The sequence below is a fragment of the Synchiropus splendidus genome, chromosome 11, assembly GCF_027744825.2.
Source record: "Synchiropus splendidus isolate RoL2022-P1 chromosome 11, RoL_Sspl_1.0, whole genome shotgun sequence".
In the NCBI taxonomy this organism is placed as follows: domain Eukaryota; kingdom Metazoa; phylum Chordata; class Actinopteri; order Syngnathiformes; family Callionymidae; genus Synchiropus; species Synchiropus splendidus.
This window is the reverse complement of record NC_071344.1, coordinates 6,584,369-6,606,165: the sequence shown is the minus strand read 5'-3', so window position 1 is coordinate 6,606,165 and position 21,797 is coordinate 6,584,369. Positions and strand designations below refer to the sequence as shown.

General features: G+C 42.3%; 3 protein-coding genes across 10 annotated transcripts; 2 read left to right on the top strand and 1 right to left on the bottom strand.

Moving 5' to 3' along the window:
• Positions 1 to 1,006: 1,006 nt before the first annotated feature.
• Positions 1,007 to 4,705, top strand: LOC128767492 (T-cell surface antigen CD2-like). 3 transcript variants are annotated; one of them, XM_053879584.1, is made up of 6 exons: positions 1,007 to 1,152; positions 1,495 to 1,812; positions 2,292 to 2,546; positions 2,631 to 2,729; positions 3,280 to 3,378; positions 3,920 to 4,705. In XM_053879584.1, exons 1-6 carry the CDS (start codon positions 1,101 to 1,103, stop codon positions 4,102 to 4,104), a joined length of 1,008 nt encoding a protein of 335 aa, XP_053735559.1. In that variant the 5' UTR covers positions 1,007 to 1,100; the 3' UTR covers positions 4,105 to 4,705. The 3 variants fall into 3 exon arrangements, with proteins under 3 accessions (XP_053735559.1, XP_053735561.1, XP_053735560.1); XM_053879586.1 differs by lacking the exon at positions 2,292 to 2,546; XM_053879585.1 differs by lacking the exon at positions 2,631 to 2,729.
• Positions 4,706 to 5,394: 689 nt separating this feature from the next.
• On the top strand, positions 5,395 to 11,468 carry LOC128767371 (uncharacterized). 6 transcript variants are annotated; one of them, XR_008416106.1, is made up of 7 exons: positions 5,395 to 5,536; positions 6,202 to 6,522; positions 6,584 to 6,682; positions 7,233 to 7,312; positions 8,912 to 9,229; positions 10,111 to 10,172; positions 10,851 to 11,319. XR_008416106.1 is itself a non-coding variant. In XM_053879380.1 (5 exons), the coding sequence occupies exons 1-5, from the start codon at positions 5,488 to 5,490 to the stop codon at positions 10,907 to 10,909; spliced, it is 513 nt and encodes a 170-aa protein (XP_053735355.1). In that variant the 5' UTR covers positions 5,395 to 5,487; the 3' UTR covers positions 10,910 to 11,468. The 6 variants fall into 6 exon arrangements, 2 of the variants coding, with proteins under 2 accessions (XP_053735355.1, XP_053735354.1); XR_008416104.1 differs by having other exon boundaries at positions 10,111 to 11,460; XR_008416105.1 differs by having other exon boundaries at positions 8,912 to 10,329; positions 10,851 to 11,440.
• Positions 11,469 to 14,308: 2,840 nt separating this feature from the next.
• Positions 14,309 to 16,518, bottom strand: LOC128767584 (homeobox protein CDX-1-like). Its single transcript, XM_053879706.1, has 3 exons — positions 16,163 to 16,518; positions 15,202 to 15,350; positions 14,309 to 14,797 (listed from the first exon to the last, which is right to left on the bottom strand). The coding sequence occupies exons 1-3, from the start codon at positions 16,482 to 16,484 to the stop codon at positions 14,606 to 14,608; spliced, it is 663 nt and encodes a 220-aa protein (XP_053735681.1). The 5' UTR covers positions 16,485 to 16,518; the 3' UTR covers positions 14,309 to 14,605.
• Positions 16,519 to 21,797: the final 5,279 nt, after the last annotated feature.

Genomic DNA, 21,797 nt, shown 5'->3' with positions numbered 1-21,797 from the left:
TCACTTGAGACAGTGACGTCTGAATGTTCTGTTCTCGGTGTGAGCTGAGCAGCAAGAGGCGCTGAAGATGACTGAGTGTAGTGAGACATAACGTCCACTAGAGGGAACTGAAACCTCAGGAAAACACTACTGACCATCGAGCACACGCTTGTGGTTGACTTTGCGGATGGTTGGTCAGTATTCTGAAGTAGCTCGAACTCCGCCTGTTTTGTTTCGAATTTCCATTTCAAACAGTTAAATTTATTAGCAATTGGTGTGTTTTCTAACTTGGAATTATGAGGGTTTGACAGAAAAAAAGATTAAAAAGAAGAATCGATGTGATGGGAATTTGTTGTACATTCGTTTATACATGAAAATAACAGACATTCGCTGCTGGATGCAGATGAAACGCCAGGTCTTCCAGCACTGTTAACTAGGAGGACTCTCATAAATCTTTATCTTTCACCGTTGTCACACACACTTAGCCTCCTACACCTTAACCTCTGAAGAAATTTGATTAAAAAAAAAAAAAAAGAGCGTCCGGGTAGATTTGGGGAATATTTTTTGTCATTCCAGTTCAATAACATTGACTGAAATTTGATGCTATTAAAATACTTAAAATAATTCAACTGATTTATTATTATTGGAAAAGAAACTTGTCGTAAAGCAAAATAGTAGATTCCATTAATATTTGAAATTTTCAGAAGATTTTTTGAAGGGAACAGACTGGACAGAAAATGGTACACATTCACTCAAGTTTTTTCTTTTTTTTAATTTCAGGCAAATTGATGCACTTGAAGTACAATGTTATGCTGAGGTGTACTATAATCATTTTATAGACAAATTATACTATTTACAGAGGCAGCGGGGAGTTGGACTTTACGTCCTCCTCTCTCGGGGTGTTGAGAAGGTTTTATTGAGATCTTAATAAAACCTGTTGAATGCATGGGTCTGAAGTCAGCAGTAGAAGGAGGGATTCTGCATTTTAGCTATCCTTCACTAATCTGGTTATCTTAGTAATGAGGAAGTGAGGCACAGAACAGCTTCCTTTTCTCTCCTGCTGCTCATTGAGAAACCTTCCTCCAGTGCACTTAGTTAGTCAAATCTAGACACACGCAGACATGAAAGCCGCTCAGCTGTTGGGAATTTTGGGACTCATCTGCTGCTCTGATGGTGAGTATGAGTTTTAAATAGAGATTAAACAGGCCCAACTCATGTATTCGTGGACTTTATCCTGTCAGCGCTACACAGCAAGTTTGCCATTGAGGAAGAAGTTCTGTCTTTTTAATACAGTGGACATCACTTGAGCTATTTTAAAAAGGAAAATAGATTTGAGGCTTGTAGATCTTCCAGTGGTCAGTAGTGAAGAAGAGTCATCCAAAATTGAATAGCGAAGAGACTGAGAGGAGCCGTCAAGTGAGTTGGTGACACCATTCAACCAAACATGGTAGAACTGTGGTGGAGGAGCGTGTTGAGGTGGCTACATCAGGTCATGACAGATCCTTCTACTTTCAGGTCTGGAGATGCACTGTGACATCAGAGAAGGTGGAGCACCTTGTCATGGACCTTTGGGAGGATCTTTGATCATCAAGCTGATGGGAGAAAACACCAATGTACCAAAATGGACTTTAAAAAAAGACACAATAACGATCCTGAAGTGGGAAGAAAAGTTTAAATCTGGCAATGACAAGAGCAGATACTTCTTTGGTCGACAGAATGGAAGCTTGACAATAGCATCTCTGACCAGAGAGGATGCTGGCACTTATCTTTTAGAGGGATTTGATAAGGATGGAAACAACATATCTCACAGAAATTTCCGCATCTATGTCGAAGGTAAATGTTGTTTATTTATGTATGAACCTATGAAAACTATACCCACATCTCACTTCACAGCAAATAGATAGAAACATTTGAGTGGTTTTGATATGATGACATGAGCTCTAATCCAAGTCTCAGGCAGATGACTGAGGACAATCAAACCCTCACACTGTTGAGAATCAGGTCACACCATTTAGTAGAGTCTCTCGCGACAGACGTGTGTCTGCTGCTCAAGCTTCAACCAGGAATTGAGGATCAGGAAGCCAGATCGCGGGAAGAGCTTCATTTTTAAAGATCAGTTTTTCATCTCAGAATATCAGAACATGGATAAAAAATGAATCAGTGGCAGAAACGATTGACAATGAGGAACATGAACCTCTAACAGAACAGTTGACTGGTTACACATTAAGACAGCTTCTATATTCACATCATAAATCTGTGAACATGAAGACGCCAGGTTGATCTGCTTTTCAGACCAGCTATGTTTTACTCAGCCCCAGTGTCGACTGTCCGCCTGACACACCAGTGTCTTGAAAACGGAGAGCAGAATGTCTCCTGCGATGCCCTGGGAGAAGGCCTTTCCTACAAGTGGATGCTTGATGGACAAAATCTGACAGACAGTCAGCTTCAGTCGGGGAGCTCCACAGCGAAAGCCATCACCCTAAAAGGAGGCGTGTCTGGACGACTGGCGTGCTTAGTCAGCAATAATGTCAGCAATCAGACAGCAGAGTTGCAGATTGAGAAGTGCGGTGAGAGAACAGCAGCTTTGTATGGATGAAACTAACCTCATACTAATCTCCACCCGGCTCCACTGATGATCTGTCTCTTCATAGCATTAACTCCGAGCGTCAGCAGCCTCCCCACTGACACCAGCATGGCTCCCGGCCCGAAGAATCAGTCTCAGATTGACAATGCAGGAAACTTGACCATCAGTAAGAAACCAGTTGCACAGGAAAATGCTATTTGTTTCAATCTCATCCATGTGATACAAGGCCTTGCGCAGATGCTGAGGGGGAATGGGTCATTATTAGAGGACAGTGAAGGCAACACTAACACTTGCTGTGACCTATCACTAACCCTGACTCGCCACTGATCAGTCTGCGTGCGCTCAGTGTTGAATCCACAGCAACAACACTTCCATGGAAGCTGCTTTTTGGAGCCTTATTTGGGTTTATTGTTGCCCCCCAGTCAGCATTTATGCTGCTCAGTTTATCTCAGCAACAGTCAGAAGTCTGGTGAAGCCATTTCCCTTTGGGTCACATGGTGATGGACTGTTTCAGTTCACTGTAGATGGTAGTAGAAGCGATGCTCGGCTGTTCTCAGTCAAATGTGAGTGTATGAAAGAGCACGGTGAGGTGGGGCAGGCAGGGGAGATAGCTCGCTGAAGCAGTGTGGAAAAGAGAAGTGTGGGAGTCTAAACTGCTGCTGAGCGGCAGGAGGAACCTCAAACTAACTCCATTGTTTCTTTCTATGAAACTGTAGAAGACTACTGGCCCATACTGGTGGGAGTCCTCGTCGCTGTGGTCCTGCTTTTGGCCATCGGAGGAGCTGTTGTTTTCATTTACAGGAAAAAACAAAAAGGTGAGAAGCTAAACAACATGAGAAACATAGGAAATTAACACCACTCCTTTCAATTAACAACATTTATGTACCGGCTAAAAGTAATTTTGGCATTGAACATTATTGTTCAACACCCCTGTTAGTGTTTCTAGTAGTGGAAATAATTGCAGTTTTGAACGTAGCTGATAGCACAATCATGCACAATCAACGCTTGAGTCACATGAGCTTCCGCAAGCCACTATTTTTAGACCTCGGACATGAAACATAGAAAAGAGCCAGCGCTGCACTTTTCTCATTTGGTCAGAGGGTCAGGCGTCTGGTAAACAACAAAGAGCCACGGAGCGATGCACGACAGTCCTGTGTCAAATCCTTGAGCAATACGCCGCCTCAATTCTCTGCTGGGCCTGTGGCTCCACTGTAGCGCGGGTCTTCATCTGTTCTGTGAGGTAGCACTCGGATGTGAACTACAGGAAGCCATGAGGAATCATGTCTCCAAAGTAGGGTTCCTTCAGAAGCCTCTTCCACGGACTGTGCTCACCATACCTTTGTTTCACTTGTTCAGGCTCCACTGACACACAGGAACTGACATACGCTGATGTCAGTGTCGTGAATCACCGCGGGAAGTGGCAACATCGAGAGGCGGAGGAGATGGTGGCTTACAGTGAAGTCAGGTTTGCACAGCATCCGGCGCGGACAGCCAGGCCAAGAGAGGAGTCTCCTGTTTACTCTGTGGTGCAAGTACGGTGAAACACTCGAAACAGCTTGCCAAGTGTGATGTGAAATAGCAGTCCTTCATTGTTTGAACGCTTTGTTTGTGTAAATATTCCGACGTTGTGAAGCCATAATGCAATAAATCTTGATTGTTTCTGTTGTTTTTATTAAAATGTGAGACCATTTTCTTCTAAAAATAATAAGACAGAAACTCTCTCAACCAAGAGACTTTGAAGAATGTTGTGACGCAAGTGGACCTCAAGCAGAGGTGAGCTCAGAAGAAATCATCTATTGTGAGAAACATTGCGACTTCAACACGGAAAGCTGAAGCTCCGACAATAGTCATGACACACTGCTTTATTACAACAGCACACAGGAAGTGAGCTACTGAGAAGGTCACCGTTTATTGAAACGGGAAATAAAATTCCAAATGTGTTAAGGGAGTCTGGGCGCCTCCTTGAGGGCCGCTAAAAGTTTTTTTGTTTTACACCTTTGGGCCGCGAGACGCTCCCCCAATAGTAAAACCTGTTGAAGCAGTTTTGAAAATTAATTAGAACATTTTATAGCGATATGTTCATTTACACTTCAGTTATATCTTCTTTGGAGTTAAAAAAAAAAAAAATTATTTTATGATATTTAGACATGGTTTTATTATATTTATTTTATTCAGAATTTTATTCAGTTTTTCCAATTTTCTCAACAGTTTGCATCAAGTGTATTTTTTTTCCCCCTTTTTTTCTTTTGTAAATTTGATGAATATGACTTGCACCTGGTTCTGCTGCTGGTTGGACTTTTCGATGACAAATAAATATCTGTGCGATGATCACATGGTTTCATGTCATTTCACAAGGTTTTGGCCTGTTTACGTCTAAGTAGATGAAATATGTTATTGATCACAGAAGAATTCAAGAGTCATGAATCAGTTCTATTGAATGGGCCCCGGGGCCATTTGTTCTGGGAAAGGTGGGCCCCGAGATCGAAAAGGTTAAGAACCTCTGCTCTAGACTACAGGTTGGATGTTTGCTCCAACTAAAAAGTTGCCGTTTCCTCACACTAAAGCCAGCACAGCATCCTGCTGCTCTTATGTGGTCGCAATAAAACCTGCAGTACAAATACTTTAGGTCTGATGTCACCAGATGCAGGAGGGATTCAGCACTGTAGCCATCATTCAGTAGCCTTGTGTCACAGAGTGGAAGTAAGTTTATTTCTTCCACAGTGGAGGAATTTAACGTGTCACGGCGCCAACAAGCGAAGTAGCTAAGGCATCAAAGACAACAGGAACATCAAAGACATACAGCATATAATAAAGATGCACATGGAGCGACAGCCAAGATAGAACAGAGCAAAAGATGCTGAGAATATCTTTCTGATTGTGTGGCCACCCATCACCACACTTGCTAGATAGAGATACACACAGACATGAAGCTTATTCTGTTCTGCTTTTTTGGAGTCTTTTGCTGCTGTGATGGTGAGTACATGAGGTTTGAATTGTGGTTAACTAGGAGTCTGTCACGAGTCAGAATTCTTGCTCTAAGAAACATTTGTCGTTGCTTGAGCTACATGAAACAGGAAAAGCAAGGTGAGGCTTGTAGATTTCCACAGTGGTCAGTCGAGAACAATAATAAACCAAAATTTAAAAGCAGAGACAAAGACCAATTCCAAGTCCAACCTTAACCCTCGAGCTGTGTGACCTACTGTGTATACAGTACTGTGGTACAAGTGCTGTATACAGTTGAAAACATTAGGCACAATGGCCAATCTCTTTTCCACACACAGTTTGTTTTACATATTTATCAAAATAAATACTTGAATACACATTTACCTGTAGCGACTGTCTATGTGAGACAATCTAGTATAATTACATGAGAACAATTGGTCTGATAAAACTCACTTTTATTACAATACAAAAATCAAACTTTACAGGGACAGAACATTCTCCTGAACATCACCAAAAAAATCCAACCTGAGAACAATTTGCATGGTTGGCACAGTGTGATTCGGTGTCATTCAAATCCTGTGGAACATGCAACCACATTGAGTTGGTGACACCATTGAACCAAACATGGCAAAACTGTGGTGGAGGAGCGTGTTGAGGTGACTACATCAGGTCATGACAGATCCTTCTACTTTCAGGTCTGGAGATGCACTGTGACATCAGAGGTGGTGGAGCACCTTGTTATGGACCTTTGGGAGGATCTTTGATCATCAAGCTGATGGAAGTAAACACCAACATAGAAATATGGAATTTAAAAAAAAACACAATAACGATCCTGAGATGGAGAGGGGGAAGGTTTACACCCGGGAATGACAAGAGCAGATACTTCTTCGGTCGACAGAATGGAAGCTTGACAATAGCATCTCTGACCACAGAGGATGCTGGCACTTATCTTTTAGAGGGATTTGATAAGGATGGATACTACATATCTCACAGAAATTTCCGCATCTATGTTGAAGGTAAGTCATGTTTATATTATGTCTGAATAAATCAAAACTATGATGATCTGTCTCTTCATAGGATTAACTCCTAGCGTCAGCAGCCTCCCCACTGACACCAGCATGGCTCCCGGCCCGAAGAATCAGTCTCAGATTGACAATGCAGGAAACTTGACCATCAGTAAGAAACCAGTTACACAGGAAAATGCTATTTGTTTCAATCTCATCCACGTGATACAAGGCCTCGCGCAGATGCTGCGGGGGAATGGGTCATTATTAGAGGACAGTGAAGGCAACACTAACACTTGCTGTCACCTATCACTAACCCTGACTCGCCACTGATCAGTCTGCGTGCGCTCAGTGTTGAATCCACAGCAACAACACTTCCATGGAAGCTGCTTTTTGGAGCCTTATTTGGGTTTATTGTTGCCCCCCAGTCAGCATTTATGCTGCTCAGTTTATCTCAGCAACAGTCAGAAGTCTGGTGAAGCCATTTTCCTTTGGGTCACATGGCGATGGACTGTTTCAGTTCACTGTAGATGGTAGTAGAAGCGATGCTCGGCTGTTCTCAGTCAAATGTGAGTGTATGAAAGAGCACGGTGAGGTGGAGCAGGCAGGGGAGATAGCTCGCTGAAGCAGTGTGGAAAAGAGAAGTGTGGGAGTCTAAACTGCTGCTGAGCGGCAGGAGGAACCTCAAACTAACTCCATTGTTTCTTTCTATGAAACTGTAGAAGACTACTGGCCCATACTGGTGGGAGTCCTCGTCGCTGTGGTCCTGCTGTCTGTTTTATTTACAGGAAAAAACAAAAAGGTAAGAAGCTAAACAACATGAGAAACATATCAAATGAATACCGCACCTTTTTCAATTAAAAAAAAATAATGTATGTGAGTTTTGACATTAGCAGGACGTTAAAATTGCAAAATTCCACAAATGTTTACACTGACTAAACAAAAAAAAAAATCATTGACCGATTAAATGAAAATATTAAATCATCAACACTGTATAGACAGTATATTTAACAGACCAGTCGCCCTTATTCTTAGAGTATGTCACGCTGCTTGTATTCATCTGCTAATGGGGTGGATGGGTGAATCCTGACATTAGCGGGAGGCAGGGGCGGCCATTTTAACTGTTGTGTGGATGTGAAAATTTTGAACCATACCATATGTATTTATAAAGCACTTAAAAAAGCAATTCAAATATCATCCCATAAGTGCTGTACAAGTGAACGTAGCTATTAGCACAATCATGCTATCATGCTAGCTCATTTTGCTAACTGATGCATCTATTATATTCTATTCTATTATAACATATAAAAGAGTCAGCGCTGCACTTTTCTCATCGCCACAGAGCAAGTGGTCAAGAGGGTCAGGCGTCTGGCAGCTACATAATATAGAGCCATGTTGAGTGTTGGGCAACAGCCGTAAAGCCATAATCCAATAAATCTGTGATGTGAGATCACTTTGGACTAAAAGGGATAAAATACAGAAATTGTCTTAACCAATACACCTTGAAGAATGTTGTGAAATATGTGGTCCTGACACAAGTGGACCGCAAGTATATTAGACCGCAGGTGAGCTCAGAAGAAATGATCCATTATGAGAAACATTCGACACAGAAAGCTTAACCTCAGAAAATATTGCTTTATTACATCAACACACAGGAAGTGGGCCTCAAAGAAGGACACCGTTTATTCACACAGGAAATAAAATACCACATGTGTTCAGGAAGTCTGGTCTTCGCGAGCTTCCCTGAAGTGTCCTCTAGAATACAGGCTGGATGTTTGCACCATCTAAAAAGATGATGTTTCCTCGCACTTCCAAGCCAGCACAGCATCCTCCGGGTCTCATGTGGTCACAATAAAACTTGCTGTACACATTGGTCTGATGTCACCAGATGCAGGAGGGATTCGGTATTGTAGCCATCACGCTGTAGCCTTGTGGTCATAATGAGGAAATGAAGCAGAGAAGATCTTTTCTCCACCACTGCTAACACTTGCTAGTCAGATCTAGACACACACAGACATGAAGCTTATTCTGTTCTGCCTTTTTGGAGTCTTTTCCTGCTGTGATGGTGAGTACATGAGGTTTGAATCGTGGTTAACTAGGATTGATTTGTGCTCTGTATCGGGAGAGTCAGGACGTATTATGCAGTGCTGGAGTCATGGAGTTACAATTCTTGTTCTTAGAAACATTTGTCATCACTTGAGCAACATTAGGAAATAAAGGTGAGGCTTGTAGATCTTCCAGTGGTCAGTAGTGAGGAAGAGTCATCCAAAATTGAATAGTGGAGACAGAGAGGAGCCGTCAAATGAGTTGGTGACACCATTGAACCAAACATGGTAGAACAGTGGTGGAGGAGCGTGTTGAGGTGGCTACATCAGGTCATGACAGATCCTTCTACTTTCAGGTCTGGAGATGCACTGTGACATCAGAGAAGGTGGAGTACCTTGTCATGGATCTTTGGGAGGATCTTTGATCATCAAGCTGATGGAAGAAAACACCAATGTACCAAAATGGACTTCAAAAAAAGACACAATAACGATCCTGAAGTGGATAGAAAAGTTTACATTCGGGAATGACAAGAGCAGATACTTCTTCGGTCGACAGAATGGCAGTTTGACAATAGCATCTCTAAACAGGGCTGATACTGGTGCTTATCGCTTAGAGGGATTTGATAAGGATGGATACAACATATCTCGCGCAATTTTCCGCATCTATGTTGAAGGTAAATATTGTTCATTTATGTATGAATATAATCTCACGTCACAGAAGAACAGTGCTGCTCTAATCCAAGTCTCAGACAGCTGACTGAGGACGATCAAACACTCACACTGTTGAGAATCAGGTCACACTATTTAGTAAGAGAGGTGTGTGGGAACAGTGGGAAGAGCTTCCTTTTTAAAGGTCATTTTTTTGCTCAAATATAACAGAACATACATAACTGTCATGACCCAAGTGTAGAATTGTTGCCAGTGAATAGAAACGACAAGAGTAAGAGTTAACAATGAATTTCAATACAATAAACCCAAATTATACACGAACAAGAATGAATAACTGAGGACGTAGACACCAGAAGTGGCGCAAAGAAGAGAAAACCTGAAAACAGAAAAGCAGGTGAATTAAGTTCAAACCTAAAATAACGGGACAACTGAAAAGCACTAGGAAACAAAACAAACAAGGATAAGCTATGACACGGGGAAACAGAAATGGCACTAACACTCACACACGACAGAAATGGCACTAACACTCACACACGAACAGGAGCTACAAGAGATCAGAGGGTCGAGAGAGAGAGTATTACCGTCGGAACACGGAGTGACCATCTGGCAGCACAGACTGTAACCCAGATGTCCATGCAGTCTGATCGGCAGAATGGGATCCAGCTGTGCTGCCATCAAGCTAGAAGCGAGGGGATGAATAAAGGAAACAACACACCAGAACACAGGAAATAACAGAATAAAAGCACACAAAAACCAAACCATAACAATAACCATTATAACTAATAATCATTTACATCAAGGATTGTGAACCTCCAATATATGTATGGATGAAACTAACCTCATACTAATCTCTACCCGGCTCCACTGATGATCCATCTCTTCATAGGATTAACTCCTACCGTCAGCAGCCTCCCGGCCTGAAGAATCAGTCTCATAATCACATTTCAGGTAATAAAAAGCTCAACCTTCCCGAAGAGCTCCTCCTCACAACTCTTCACAGAAAAAGCAGCAGACTTCTCGCCTTTACTGGTGGCACTCCGCTTCGGTGTGTTCCTGCTCTTGGCCATCGGAGCTCTTGCCTACTTTTGCAGGGAAAAACGCAAAGGTGGGAAGCTAAATCGCATCAACATAACTATGGTGAATTTGATACCACACCTGTAAGTAATAACATTGATGTGAGTCCTAAGAGTTTCTTCGTGTAGACGAAGAAACTCAATCAATGTTTACTTTTAATAAACACAAAATCAATAGCCATGAACCCTCAAAGCTGAATGCATGTTGAACTGACTAGTGGCGAGTCATCTTTCTGCTTCCTCCACTGCATTTTCAACATCACACCTCTTACCACAATGATGCTATTGTTTGAGATCTCACAACTTTTCTCATCGCCACAGTGCGAGCTGTCAGACGGTGGCTAACTAACTAAGTTAACAAAGTACACAGGGCATTGCACAACAGCAAATCCTGCATCCAACCTTTTAGTCAAGCAGCCTTCTCTATTCTCTGCCGGACTTCACGATACTTGGTTACCTAACTTTTGCAGCATGAAGTATATTAAGCTGTGGGGCTCTTTCAAAAGCCTCATCAGCTCAAAGTGTTCATCACACCTCTGTTTTGCTTTTTTAGCTGCTGTCGACACGTTTGAAATGACACAAGTGATGACGGCCGACCAAAGACTCTCGTGAGCGTTCCATGGTGCGAGCCCTGACATTCATTTGATGGGGAATTAGAAAATGTTGCCAAGTGAAATGTAACCTCGCAATGCTTCATGATTTAAAAATGCTTTGCTTGTGCTAATATTTGTGTGAATTATCAAAAATAAATGTATTTTCCTGCAACCAATAGACTTGTTTTAAAAGACGAAGTCCAGTCTTGAGGTCTGGTTTGGTTTGTTAAAGCTCAACAACTGTGTCATGCTAGAATCAATCACAGCTGGATAATGTGTGTGTTCAGTGTTGGTTCTTATAAAATGCATATCTGCTTTTGGTCAACAAAAAACTGGCTGTTTGCTTCCTTGTGAAGGAACCGGAATAAGGGTTGCACTTTGAAACAACCAACATCGCAAGATAGGAGCGCAATCTTGCAGCATTTGTTATATTGTCATGGTTTTAAATTTCCAAAGAGGAAGCCACAAACTAAAAGCAGTAGTTGAATGCAGCAGGGGGGACTGTGTTCTTCTGTCAAAGCTGCTGATATATACCACATGCTATATTGTGATTCTCTTTTTTTCCCACTGATTCTAAACTTTGATACTTAAAAAATCGCCAGACCTTCTGGCCTGGCAGGAGAGATCAGGCCATTCTACGCCGCTGTCTGACACCATTTCGCCAGGCCCTTGATCTTAGCTGCCTGTTTTTATTGGTACTCAGAACTCCTTTACACATGGAGAAGACACACATTCACTCTGAGACAGGCGTTACAAGAGCATTCAGCAGTCACGCAATGTCTGAAGCAAAACCCTTTTTACTTCTCATTTGCTCATTTCATGTTCAAACGTAGCAGTGCTGGTTCGCAGAGCAATAAAGGATTTATGGTCGACTCTATTGTCGATAAACTTGACACCGACGTTGAACTTTCTTTTTCAAACGAACTTTTGACTGAAGTCATAAAAGAGCATGTGCAAAAGGGAATCTGCTGATTCCAGAGTTGAGTTATATAACCATGTAAGTAGTTGAAGGGAACCAGGCCACGCCAAACCAACTAGACTAGCCAGCTATACAGAGCAGTGGTCGGCCTGCGGAGGGTCGGAGGGTCCAAAGCCTTCTTAAAGAGAGTAGGATTCCAGTCGAAAATGAGTTGAAGACACGTGGCTTGGAACGTGAAACTAAGACTCACAAATCTTAAGAGTCAAACAGGGAAAAAAAAACAGGGAGAATGGCGGTCAGTGTTTGGAAACAGGTGTAATGTCCCGCACCTCCTTGAGTAAAGACTTAAACTGACACTCATCTGACTCTCAAATGTAATGCTCCTTTACACTTTACATCAACAACCAGCACATGAAGAAGTAGTACTGGTTTTCAATATGTGTATTCAAGAAAATTGAATAACACTTCCTTTTCATACATGATTCTGACATGGTTCTCATAAGTGGGTCAAACGCCAAATATGCCACGCGAGGCGGTGGAAGTAGTAGCATCAGCGAATAATGAGGGATTTGCCAATGGTGTTTGAAGAGGACCCATCTGTTGCAACTCAGCATTGATGTCTAGAATGAAAAAAAAAAAAACATTTAGAGGTTTGTTCAAGGCGCATTGCTTTAATAATGTTTAACCATTAACAGCTGCCTTTATATGAAATACAGCAGAGCATATTCACTTTAAAGTGCAGGCGAAAACAAGACACTTCGCACACTGTATCTAAGAATGTAACTAATGTTTCAGCTTGCACTTTGCTGTTTGTTTTGACTCTTGTTGTGAATAGTTTTCAAAAAAGATTGGAAAAGCAAATCATCATGAACAAACCTCTAAGTGCTTTATTCAGATTATAGTGCATGTATCTTGTCGCAGACATCAACGGCGAGTTGCAACAGATGGGTGCTGCCACTTTTTTTTTCTAAATGGAAATGTTTCTAAATCGAAAAAGGTATCGGACACCATCAGAGGAAATGGTCGGCCGCCCCCAAAAATTTCAGTTGCCGAGAAAATTATTTACAGACACTTGTTCCCGCTCAGTGCAGCACTGCTCAGAACATGATTCACCCAGAACTAGATTTGCACTTATTTAGCAATGTAATTCAACGGACAGTACCGGATCATTTCATACGGCACATTTATACATCGATTCAGAGGCGTGTCGGCGACCCTTTAAAATGTTTACAACTTCTGACAGAAGAGGAGGTCCATTGCAAATCTAATGGACTGCAAGTCATTTGTTCAGCAAGTCAAACATCCAACCATCGAGTTCTGCAAAGCGACATGCCATGTTGTGACATTCATGACAACAAAAACAGGAAGTTAACACAAATTTTTGGCTTCAATTGAATACACACTTGAAGCACTTCCACCATGAGACCCTGAATAACACATTATCTTATCCGCATTTTCATTTCTTTCTATTCTAAATGTTGTCATTTCCGGCTCTTGCGCCGCTCAATTTACTGCAGACATTGGCAGGAATGAAAAGGTGAAGAGCACAGTTTTGTGTCGTGGCATACAATACTGTTTTACAGGAAGAACAAATAAGAGGAAGTGCTGATGCAAAAATAGTTTATCTGTCATCTGTTGGAAAGAAAAAACAGGCACGCTGATGATCTCAACCACTCACTCACACATGGTTGATGGTGGAGGAGGCGAATGAGACAAGAAATGGCAGGCAACCTTTCTTACACAGCAGCTCGAGCTAAACTGGCATGAGTCAGGATTTCTTTTTATCAAAATGAATATCACTACCAACAAAAGAAATTAAACAGGAAGCAATTCTTTTATCTATCTATCTATCTGTCTGTCTATCTATCTATCTATCTATCTATCTATCTATCTGTCTATCTACCTGTCTATCTATCTATCTATCTATCTATCTATCTATCTATCTATCTATCTATCTATCTATCTATCTATCTATCTATCTATCTATCTATCTATCTATCTATCTATCTATCTATCTATCTATCTATCTATCTATCTATCTACCTGTCTATCTATCTGTCTATCTGTCTATCTATCTATCTATCTATCTATCTATCTATCTATCTATCTACCTGTCTATCTATCTATCTATCTATCTATCTATCTATCTATCTGTCTATCTATCTATCTATCTGTCTGTCTATCTATCTATCTGTCTGTCTACCTGTCTATCTATCTATCTATCTGTCTATCTATCTATCTATCTATCTATCTATCTATCTAGCTGTCTGTCTATCTGTCTATCTATCTATCTATCTATCTATCTATATCCATCTATCTATCTATCTATCTGTCTGTCTGTCTATCTATCTATCTATCTATCTATCTATCTATCTATCTATCTATCTATCTGTCTGTCTGTCTGTCTATCTATCTATCTATCTGTCTGTCTGTCTGTCTGTCTGTCTGTCTATCTATCTATCATCTATCTATCTGTCTATCTATCTATCGAACACATTGTCATGCAAACAAAGGTCCTAAATGGTCCCCGACGAATGTTTTCAGTTGTTAATGTTTATTTTTCAGCATGAATGAAACATTTCAAAAGCAACTTCTTAACACTTCAACAGTGACACCTTGAAAAAAAAGCATCAGATTCAACATGTAAACTTCTTTTCAGCAAACATTGTGTGTTTTAAATCAAGGGGAAAGTGCACTTTCATTGTTAAGCCGCAGCGGTTCAATCACTTTATGTCAGAGACAGAAACATAACTTAGGCAACAGTATTTACATGTCTGCTTGTTTGCCACACTCTGTTCATGTGTACTCTAGTTTGTATTCATGTGACATGTTATCAGTCAGAATGTTGTCGGAGCTGCTGGTGGTGTGACGGTCGCTGAGTTTGCCCTCGACGGTCGGTGTTGTGGTGGACGCCTGCTGGGAAAGCTGCTGCTTCTTTCTGTTCATCTTCCTTTCTTTGGCTCGTCTGTTCTGGAACCAGATCTTCACCTGAACGACAGACGCAAGTGTTAAAAATACAGCAGCCATCTTCTTCAACGCGTGTCGGTGGTTTTCATCACGATAGCTTGTACCTGCGGTTAGCAAGTGTGAACAGAAGAGCCTTCCTGTTTTGTTGAACCTGCACACGACCAAGGGTTTACGAGAGTGGACGACAGCTCCACTAACTTCAGTCACTCACGAAAACGCGACAATTTCAATAAAGGCAATGAAGGGAAATAATCACATCCCACACATATCCACCAAACTAACCGCGAGTATTTCAACATCAGGGGTGTCCAAACTCTAAAATATATTTTAACAATAGAGAGGAATGTTTTCTGTTTTCAAATCTCCCCTACAGTGTTGATATTATACTTGTATCATTTGCGGTGCAATGCGCAAGTGTGTCTCACCTGTCTCTCAGAAAGGTTGAGGGCTCCGGACAGCTCTGCCTTCCGTCTCATGGTGATGTAGCTGTTGGACCGAAACTCCTTCTCCAGCTCCAGCCGCTGGTGGTCAGTGTACACCACTCTGTACTTGCCTTCGGTGCGTGTCTTCCCCGCTGAGTCACAGGAAACATTTGGATTAACGAAACAACACCGAAGGCTACCTGTGTTTTCCCAAATTCCTGCCGGGGATTCCAGCAGCATACTTGGGTCGGGCGTGGACGTCTGGAGCCACAGTGGAACACAGGCGCCACTTAAAGCCACATTATGTGTATTAATCACAGAGATGATAACTAGTGTAAAGACGACACACTGCTTTTCTTATCGCTCAGAGTTCTGTGTACATAGGCAACTATTCATTGACACAGTCAGCGTTATTGATCTGAAGTGTGACAACCAAATACACACCAACTGCGAGCGTGCCTGCAGTTTCCCTCCACTGTTAGCTTACGGGAGGGAAAGGTTTGATGGATGTGTGTGTGTGTGTGTGTGCAAACTGAAGTCATGTGCACTTCCTGCTGATTATAGAAATGTGCTTCATGATGTTTGCCATTGAGACGCCCACTTAGCTGCTGGGATTGGTCATGTGACAGCATCTGAGATGTATGACTGCAGGCGAATTTCAAAATAAAGCCTTTCACAAACGTCCCATCCAGTGTTGACTTCTCTGACAAACTCCAATATCCGACTCACAAATGAAGTCCAACCTTTTAATGTAGTGAATCTAGCTGTACTTTAAATAAAATATTCTTGTAATAAAAGATCAAAGTTCATTATAAGCAGAACTTCCTGATCATTCAGAACCGTGGACGAAGTGCAATATAATTCTGCATTTAAAACACACAGCAGTGACGGGAAACAGTGAAAACACAGCCTGAATCAGACATTGTCAGCAGCCAAATGTGATAAGTCCTTTAAAGAGTCCCACCTGACACAGGCGACGTGATGGTTTCAGGGGGTCTCTTCTTGGTCGCGGGGGGCTCTTGGTCGGCGTGTGGGAGGTAGGGCGTGAAAGACCCCCCTCCAGCGGTGGCAAGGTTGCAGTGTTCGGAAGACAAGAAGCTGCTCTGCCCCGGGTTTGTGTTCACCGGCGGGAAGCCGCTGAGATAGTCCTCTCTGACTCCGTAAAATGGGCTCCAAGTACTCCCTGAGGGGTCACTGACCCCCGGTACATGATGGTAGCTGTTGAAGTCGTACGACGGCGGCATGTACTGGCTGTTAAAAGCCAGTGTCTGAGTGTGCGGGTACATATTTCAAAAACAGGTGCGCAAATCTAAACGTCCAGGCGCATGTTGGTTTTCACACCAGCCGCCGTCTCTACACTTCACAGACTCTTCACAGCTCCACTACCTGAGAAGCTGCTACACACCTTTATAGATTTACTGCCAAGGAGGTCAAAAGTCCCACTGTGATGTCATTTACCTGGGACTTATCTGAAGGCGCTTCCGGGCACACTGACCTGGTTTCACCTCCACCTGACTGCTCGTAGCTAACTGGAAACAACCTTTTACTCCCCCAACAGTAATTTTGTTGTTCAATAAGTCCTGCCGACAAAACACTATACGACTTTGAAAACCTGGCTTTTCAGCCCTGTAAATAATTACATTATAGACACAAGACACAGCTAACTTATACAAGGAACAGCAGCTAAAAAGAGACCCAGAATTCTACAGCATCGTCCAATGCACCTGTACAGGCTCTAGTGGGAGAATAGTTCCCAAGATCAGCTGAGAGACATGATCTCCCCAGTGTGTCCTCCTCTGAGTTGGACATGCCCAGAACATGTCAGGAGGGAGGTGTTTGGGAAGCACGCAGATAAGCCTCAACTGGCGTCTTCGATTCGACAGGGCAGCGCTGTTATGACTAAGAGTACGGCAAAGTCCATCTCAGCTGAATCCTGGCGCCTGCTGTGGATATCAGCACAATCCTGCCAAGTGGTGGGTCTAATCTGGTTCCTAAAACCTCAGAGGAGCAACTGAACGACTGTTTCAAAGCGTGAAGAGCGACTAAACTTCTCTTCTAAACTGCTCCGTAGTTTAGTCATCCATGATATTTTCCACAGCAGCAGTCTGCTGCTCATTCTAATGAAAGAAACGAAAGCCCATCAACAAAAATGTGTTTAGCAGATGAAGCGTGGGGAACTCCCCATTAGTAAAATGTTACTTACATTGTTACTGTTCTTCATAAATTGTTATTACTGTCAAAGCACCCCAAACATTACGAAGACAATTGAGGAAATATAGACATTAATGTCTAACCAGATATCACATGAAGTGGGAGCAGAAGGCAACCCTAAAACTACCAGTGTGAAGAAATGCAGAGCTCCATGAAAATGTTCACCACCTCAGGTGCAGGCTTCCTGAGGTGCTGAACATTTCCAAAGGGCATAGTCATGGCGCAGAGCCGTGACATGCCATGCTTTCCCAACCTCTCGAACTTTCTCAAGTCCAGAGTTTTGCCCCCAAAAGTGAAGCGTGGACAGTAGAAAAGACAACAATGCTTGACCTCCGATGCTGCAATATTCTCCAAATACAATCTTCTTTCTTCCAATCGCCATAATCTCCAAACTGAAACGTCACCTTAGGAAACTCACAGAGTTACACAAATAACAAAAATACATCAATAAACAGTCCATCATTTCTTTAACTGTGGGGTGAGAAGTTGCCACCCCCTTTTTTGAGGCCATTGGTCATGAGTGGATAACAAATGGGCCCTGCAATTCATTGGGGGCGACTTCTTTGATGTACACTCGAGGCAAACTACCAAACTGTCCGGACGTGAATGCTGTTTCAACAGCTCTGAGTAGCATCTTCAATAACATCAAAACAAGGCCCTTATCAGCACATCTTTTCTCCATGCTGTGTGAAAAGGGCAACCATAATTAACTATATCTGTCTATATATATATGAATTTGGTATATTACTGAATCAAATGATGGAGCCATACATACACTTAAACAACAAAATAATGTTTCTTTTGCATCAGTTTGACAATGGCACAATAAATCACGATGGTGGCTATATTCAAGTTTTTATATCACATTATTTAAACTAAAGCTCTTTTAATGTCATGAAAATATTTGTATAAGAATTCCATTTACATTCAGAGTAGTGGAAACTCTGGCTATTATGTAGCGAAAAACATCCCTGAACAAAAGCAAACAGATGCTTTTGTTTGCTTTTGTTCAAGGATTCCTCCATGTTTGTTGTTGCTGTTATCATCCTCGCTGCCACGTGTCTTGTGCATCAGTGTGATCATAAATTTTCAGTGGAAATGTTGAAAAAAAAGAAAAGAAGAAGCAATGCCATAGTAAGATCCATTTTCTCAGGAAAGACCTGTGAAAATCTGAAGGGCAGCATATGAAAGCTGTGACTTTTTGGTGTCATGATCAAAACCAGACATTGAGTCTGTGATTCTCTTTTGTTTCTTCACAGTCACTGTCTGACACATAAGCCACTTAAGAAAGCAGAAGTGCTGCCCAACTGTGCCACACATCACGCCACTTCGCCGCGACATTGATAAGGACAGTCAAACAGCGGCCTCTGCCGGCAGCCAGTCGGCTGAGGAAGTGGCTCAGCACCGTGGACACCGTGGACCGTCATCTCCACCATGGGCCATCCCCACCTCACTGCTGGCCACACGTCGGTCAGCTGTAGTGGATCAGTTCGGTGCCCAAACTTGTCCGTGACGCTGTTACAGACTGTATATTTAAACTATTGTGCCGTTCAACCCGCGTGTTCGCGAACGTTCAGTCGAGTCAAAAATCCCAGTAATAGCAGTGACCCACTTTGACCGCAGGAGGGCGTCATGACCTCAGTTGACCGATGAAGTTAACGCGTCACTGGAGCCACTCTATAGCTGTTTCTCCACTCCTCATAACTTTAGGTCCATCACATCAATGATTCATGTCAACACCCTGATGCGAACACTTAAGACTTAGAGAGCGAGCGTAATGTTAATGGATGAGAAAGTAGCATCGTGGATAAATGAAATAAAGGAGCACATCATAAAGTGAGCACAAAGACAAGTTATGTTTCACCCTCTGCCAACAGCAGAAGTGCACGTGGTTTGATGGAGGTCTGCTCAAGCGCAGCGGCTTCAGGCCAGCTTCCTGCCTGTCATCTGATGACTGATGTTTGGAGGGACACATGAGTGAGTTCACTCAATCTGATCAGGTCACTGACAAAGGAAGCACCTGCCTGCACGTGCAGCTATCGCATCGCACCTCAGGAACCCTTACACAGAGTGCAGACAGAAGTGATATATACTTGTAAACTACTGACACATTCACAGGGATTTTTGCACAGCCTTCCTGCTCACATTACTTTGTTATAACAGGAGTGATGTTTTTGCAACTGGATTACGTTGCAACTGTGGATGGGGCTCTTTCTTTGGTGAGCTCCATGACTGTGTAGCAGCAAGGGAACAATGCAGTGAACTGATCTTATTTCATGGGTTCATACCTGTTGAAGTCTACCCTAAGGTTTCTACTCTAAGAATCTGTGATGTTGATGAAAGTTTCACCCAGTCTGCTCTATCTGAAAGATAACCTTATTCCATCCTGATCTAAATCCGGAGCACTTGTATTTGTTAGTACCCATCCCTCATCAGAACTAAGAACCGAGTCCTGACGTCTGCATCCATCTTCATCTTTCAACGTGAGGTTGAGTTCAGGCTGAGGTCTGTGCCCGCTGTTTCCGGCATCCCGCTCACCCTCAAGCAGCCAAGGGCCTCTGGGGGCCCAATACTTGTTTAGACATAAACAGATAACTAAGCCAAAGACAAACTAGCACAGCAAATGTGGATGAACAGATGAGAGAAATCTCTCTGGGAGCTCGAGGCGACCAGATCTGCTTTTCAAGTTGCTGTGGTATCCTTCTAATCTCTCCTGCACACTGCACACAGTGACACTCTGCAGTAACTGATCCCACTCATTCATGCCACGGCAAGGTATCACTATATTTCCACTGAATCTGAACTGTAATTCTGCAGGAGAAATTCTCAAGCTTCTGCACACAAAACAGGTGAAAGACCTTGACACAAACATTTATGTTGTTATAATCATGGGACATTTTCATTCCAGAACCCGCAAACATTCGTTCATGCATTTATATGAGGATATTTCAGGTCTGTAGCAATCCTTTACTGACTTACTTGTATTTTACTTAAAATACTTTAAAAAAATCTTAAGAAGCTTTTAATGGTATATATATACCTGTATATATACACATATATATAGTACAAGCCATAAGTTTGTACACGCCTTGAGTTTTTCTTTATTTTTACTATTTTCTGCATCTGTCTTTTTCTGCATTCTATCTGTCTGTCTGTCTGTCTATCTATCTATCTATCATCATCCATCCATCCATCTATCTATCTATCTATCTATCTATCTATCTATCTATCTATCTATCTATCTATCTATCTATCTATCTATCTATCTATCTATCTATCATCATCCATCCATCCATCTATCTATCTATCTATCTATCCATCATCCATCCATCCATCCATCTATCTATCTATCTATCTATCTATCTATCTATCTATCTATCTATCTATCTATCTATCTATCTATCTATCTATCTATCTATCTATCTATCTATCTATCTATCTATCTATCTATCTATCTATCTATCCATCTATCTATCATCTATCCATCCATATTCATCCTTGTATTACTAAAGAGCTGAGGGTGTAAACACATCTTCCTCTGATGACTGCATCATCACCAAACACAGCGCTGAATTCAATGAAAAAAATGAAAAGCCAAGATTAATGACATGAAATTGGCCGATTTTTTTGGTAAAAAAAAGTGTTAATGACAAACAAAAATAGCCGAGGAGAGAGGTGGTGGCGCGGCCCCCCTCTTATAAAACAGAAAGGTCCTCTCCCCAGTCTGTCATTATGGGGAGCAGGTTGAGTCGATTAGAGGTGGAAATGTTTACAGCGCAATTTGGCCCCAAATCCCCGGCACCCCCTCCCAGAGAGACCAGCGCTGATGCCTAGCAGATATTTGCTTTGTGTCGCACGCTTACAGCAAAAAGGTCACGACAGAGGATGATTTGCATGGCAGAGGTTTGCATGTTTGAAAGGCAGAGGAAGGGTACGCTACATCGGGAAAGTGAGCTGAGGGTCGTACTACAGACACCTCCATGTGGAGACTTCCGTCTTCCTCTTTCTCAGTGCAAGTCAGCTTCCATTCCACCTTTCAAGGTTCCCTTCATCCTGACACTTTCTTTCAGAGACCTACCCTGCCTGCACTCTGCTCTTCGCCAACCACTATCTCCATCCATTCTTCTGGATGAACAGTTGAGAAGCGGGGAGGAATAACGAATATAACACCCCTAATTTTAGGCAGGACTCTTTGAGAACGCTTATTTTTCCTCCACTGCTTTCTAGATTAACGTCACTAAATATGACTAAAAATAACTTAAGCGTTCATAGCTGCTTCATGGCTGCCATGATCTCTCAGCTCACTCAGGGTCTTATCTCACTGGTTAAAAGTCATGCTGAGTTGGGTCTTAACAATGGAGAAACAGAGCACGTGTCCCAAATTCGGC